At 32.5% G+C, this 4,921-nt stretch overlaps 1 protein-coding gene across 1 annotated transcript; it reads left to right on the forward strand.

Annotated features, from left to right (window-relative positions):
- Window positions 474-1,818, forward strand: LOC107640320 (2-hydroxyisoflavanone dehydratase). Its single transcript, XM_016343851.2, has one exon. The coding sequence runs from the start codon at window positions 838-840 to the stop codon at window positions 1,816-1,818; it is 981 nt and encodes a 326-aa protein (XP_016199337.1). The 5' UTR covers window positions 474-837.

Genomic DNA, 4,921 nt, shown 5'->3' on the forward strand with positions numbered 1-4,921 from the left:
TATTTGGTGAAGAATTTTCTATTTTTTATTAAAACACGTTTAAACACAACAGACATATATATCAAATAAATATTATGTCCAAAATGTGTTCGAGATACGAACATGATAATTTAACAAAATATCTGTAGAAAAAAATAAATAAAAGAGAGCAATAGATAAGTATGGTGGGTGAAAGAAGAAAATAATTGACACCATGGAATAAATAACTTTTTTTCCTGAAGAAATGACTTAAATTATACAAACAAAAGGTGCAAATTGTATTGTATAATACAAAGGAGACAATGAAATAAATGTAGCCAAAATAAATAGTTCAGCTTACACTGAATAAAATTATCGACATTAAAAGTTGCTTTTTTATTTTTTATGTTTTTTAAAAAAGACAAATTNTTCTCTCTCATATTTTTTTTATTTTTTTGGGTTCGATCTTATAAAATAAATAGTGAAAGATCACATTTTACCTTCTAAAAAAAATTTAAAATTTAGAAAATCTAAATACAAAATTTTGATCTGGCTTAGGATTTGCCGATGATGGCGTGTAGCTTCACCTTGGCTTTATTGAAAATTATGGATTCAAATCGCTGTAGTAGTTTGCTGTCACAAATCACAAGGACAAGCATTTCTCTTTTATTTTCATTTTTAAGTGCTCTAGATGAAGATGAGAGTCATTATATATGTCCGCACTCCACATTTGACGTTTTAAGCATACATGAATTACATAAACGTTAAGAAGTATTCCCCATCTTCTCTTTATATTTTATTTGATCATCACTTCAATTTCATTCACGCACAGAAGAAAAGAATAAATAGACCTCTCTTCTCTTTGTGTGTGTCTCAAACATGGCTTCATCTACGGCCAACAACAGCAAAGAGATAGCCGCAGAGATTCCCACTGTGGTGAGGGTGTACAAGGATGGCACCGTGGAACGCCTCAGAGAATCCCCGTTCGTGCCACCCTCCCTTGACGACCCACAACTCACTGTCTCCTCCAAAGACACACTCATCTCACACGAACCCTCCATCTCCGCTCGCCTTTACCTTCCAAAACACACTCACAACAACAAACTCCCCATCTTGGTCTACTTCCATGGCGGTGGATTCTTATTTGAATCCGCTTTCTCTCAATCCTACCACTCTCACTTCAACTGCTTTGTCTCCCAAGTTGATGTCATAGTTGTCTCTGTAGAATACAGGCTCGCACCGGAACACCCTCTCCCAGCAGCATATCATGACTGTTGGGCTTCTCTTCAATGGGTTGCCGCTCATTATTCCTCTCCAAACCCACCCAACAAGGAGCCATGGTTGATCAACCACGGTGACTTCAGCAGAGTTTTCCTAGGAGGTGATAGCGCTGGCGGGAACATCGTTCACAACATGCTTATGCGTGCTGGCTCTGAGACTTTACCTGCTTCTGTCAAAGTGTTGGGTGCTTTTCTTTCCCATCCATTCTTCTATGGTTCACAACCAATCGGGTCAGAACAGGCTATTGCTACCCCTGACTACATGCTTAAAGTTTGGAACTTCGTGTTCCCTTGTGCCCCTGGTGGGATTGATTGCCCTATGATCAATCCAATGGCGGATGGGGCACCAACCTTGGCTGGACTTGGATGCTCTAAGATACTGATCTGTGTTGCCGGCAAAGACAAGTTAAGGGACAGAGGAATTTGGTACTACGATGCTGTCAAGAATAGTGGCTGGCTTGGAGAATTGGATCTTTACGAGGAGACTCAAGAGGACCATGTTTATCATATCCACAATCCTCTATCTCACGCTGCCTTCAATCCAAAGGGATTGTTTTTCCTGCTTAGTTTTGGTTTTTAAATTTAATTGTTAAAGTAATCATCATAAAACTTACTGCAACTTTCACTTTATCAATAAGGTTCATTTTTTCAATAGCAACTATATCATTCTTTAATTCACTTGGATTAATCGTGTGGTCACCTTACTCGTTTGTTTAAGTAAATATCAGTGAATCCAAATTTTATCTTGTATATGCAACAATTTATTGGTCAGCAATAAATTTTTAAATAAAATTTAAATCTACAACAAATTGATCATTATCCTACCGAATTAAAAAAAAATCATGAAACATCTAAAAATATATCTTTCTTTATATATGGATCCAAAATTTTCAACCAAAAATACCTCGGTAAACACATCCTATTTAAAAAAAACAAACAAATAAAATATTAGTCGAAAAAATATATAAGTCTTGAGACATCGAGCTCAAAATTTGATAGGTATTTTTTAAAGGACATAGTATTCATCTAAAAAGGATTCATCAAAGAAAGAGGTAAGATTGATCGATAAGTCTTATCGAAGATGAGTAATAAGTGAAGATAATTGATAACAGTTACTCACGTCATATAAGGAGCGAGAACAATTACTTAAAGATTAATACACGTAGAAGTTGTATTTGAATTTGATTGGTCGAAAACTCTTATAAATAGATGTAGATTAGAAGAAACAAGGGTTGGAATCTGATATCAAAAAATACTATCGCACACTCATATTCCTAGCGAATTTCTGAGTCTGTTAAGAGCTTTTTTTTCTGTAGGATTTTTTCTATGTCTTTTACTTTCAATTTAAATTTTCTGTAATCTTTATTTTCTTGTAAATTTATTTTTCCAACAAGTTTTCTCTCTCCGTTTTCTTTTAAAATTCAATATTTTATATTTAATAATTTCAAAGTCCTTCAATCATCGAAGACAATTTTTTGCTTTCTTTAAATTAAATGTCATTTCATTCATTTTCAATCATTTTATTTTCAAATTTATTTGATTTCTTTTTTATATTTTCTTTTGTTATTTTAACCAATTGAAAGAACCTTTGATACACTTTCAAAAATTAATACTCACAAAAAGAGTAGGTTTCGCTCTCAGATCACTAGATATCGAACCATCATCGATTTGTTGAGTAAATCCCCATAATGATCTTCGAGATTGACGCCATGCACCAAAATCGTCCCTAAGATTCCAATAGCATCAATTATGTCCCTAAGATTGGAAAATTTGCACCATAGTAGTCCCCGACCCGTTTTCCGTTAACGACGCGCTGACGTGGCTTGATGACGTGGACCTTTGGTGACACGTGTCAGTCAACGACACGTGGCATGCTGACATGGATGGGTATGCCACGTGTCACAATGCTATTTTGCCACGTGTCATAATGCTATTTGTCCACGTATCATCCACTATGTCATCGTTACATGTGCACCAAATTGATCCCTTACTTTGCATCAAATGACTCATTTTAGTCCCTGAAATTGAATGTCGTGCACCAAATTAGTCCCTTCATAAGTTTTTTCTTATTTTTTTATAAATTTAAAATTCTCAATATTTTTTTATATACTAATTTTTTATTATACATATTTTATAATAATTTTTTTAATTAATAATGTTAACTTGTATCATTAGAGTACATGTTAACTAAAACCAAAACTTTATTATTGCCTCTTGTGTTTATTTGTATCTGTTTTAATATTGTTCAAGTCATGGTTACAATAAGTACTTATATTAATTAATAGTGTAATATATGAAAAAACCGCCTAACTAAGTTATAGATAAAATGAATTATTATAATCGACAGTATAAATCTATCTTATTAATTTAGTGAGAAGTTAATTATATGGGAAATTGGACATTCTTAAAATGGATGGGAATAATAAATTTATATTAGTTAATAAGTGCCTTATCAAGTATTCCTAAAATATTTATTAAAATGTTAAATATTAAAAAAAATTGTACTAAGGAATATTATTATACTCTTAACTTACACTCTTTATTAAATCAATATCAATGTCACATAATTTTTTTAATAAAATATTGTAGAAAAAAATTGTATAATTAAAACTAATATTTTAAAAATATTTTATAAAAATACTTGTATTTAAATAACTTGTGAAAATATAAAATTAAAATTAGTGTATTCAAATATATAATGAGAATTTTAAATTTATAAAAAAAATGAGAAAAAACTAATGAAATGACTAATTTGGTGCATGACATTCAATTTCAGGGATTAAAATGAGTCATTTGATGCAAAGTAAGGGACTAATTTGGTGCACATGTAACGATGCCATAGTGGATGACACGTGGACAAATAGCATTGCGACATGTGGCATAATCTGACACGTGGCAAAATAGCATTGTGATACGTGGCATACCCATCCACGTCAGCATGTCACGTGTCGTTGACCGACACATCATCATACCGTTACACGTGACCAAACCATGAGGTGACACATGTCACCAAAGGTCCACGTCATCAAGCCACATCAGTGCGTCGTTAACGGAAAACGGGTCAGAAACTGCTATGGTGCAATTTTTTCAATCTTAGGAACATAATTGGTGCAATTGAAATTTCAGAAACAATTTTAGTACACAACGTCAATCTCGATGACCACTATAGGGATTTACTCACGCAAAGTAGATCTCCTAAAAATGAAAAAAAAAAAATAACTGCGTTCAAATACATGAATCTATCACATCAGACATTGCGCTGGATACTGAAAAATTTTAATTTCGTTGTCATCCTCTTTCTTTGCAAAACGCACAATTTTTAAATATCCTTTCTGTATTTGATTTTTTTTTCTTTTTCAATATTAATCTTGGTTGAAATTCCAACGTTTGGGGTAAGTTCTAAAATTGTTTCTAACGTTTTAATCGTCTTATTTAAGTTACTAACGCTTTAAAATTGACTCAATGTTGTGCTACCGTTAGGGATCTGTTAACAAAATTGACGGCGGGATAAAATTGAGACGATTTTGAAACGTTAGGGACCTAAATATGACGAAAACATTAGGGACAAAAACGATACATAGAAATAAATTTTAGTTTTATCGTTCAATAATATCAATTTTTTACTGTACATAGTATTCAATTATTTTTTAATCACATCTAAGTAAATTACACTTAATCACATT

Source organism: Arachis ipaensis, chromosome B05, assembly GCF_000816755.2.
Source record: "Arachis ipaensis cultivar K30076 chromosome B05, Araip1.1, whole genome shotgun sequence".
Taxonomy (NCBI): domain Eukaryota; kingdom Viridiplantae; phylum Streptophyta; class Magnoliopsida; order Fabales; family Fabaceae; genus Arachis; species Arachis ipaensis.

Coding starts and splice junctions, on each gene's coding strand:
- LOC107640320 (XM_016343851.2), top strand. CDS start 838: ATGGCTTCATCTACGGCCAACAACAGCAAAGAGATAGCCGCAGAGATT.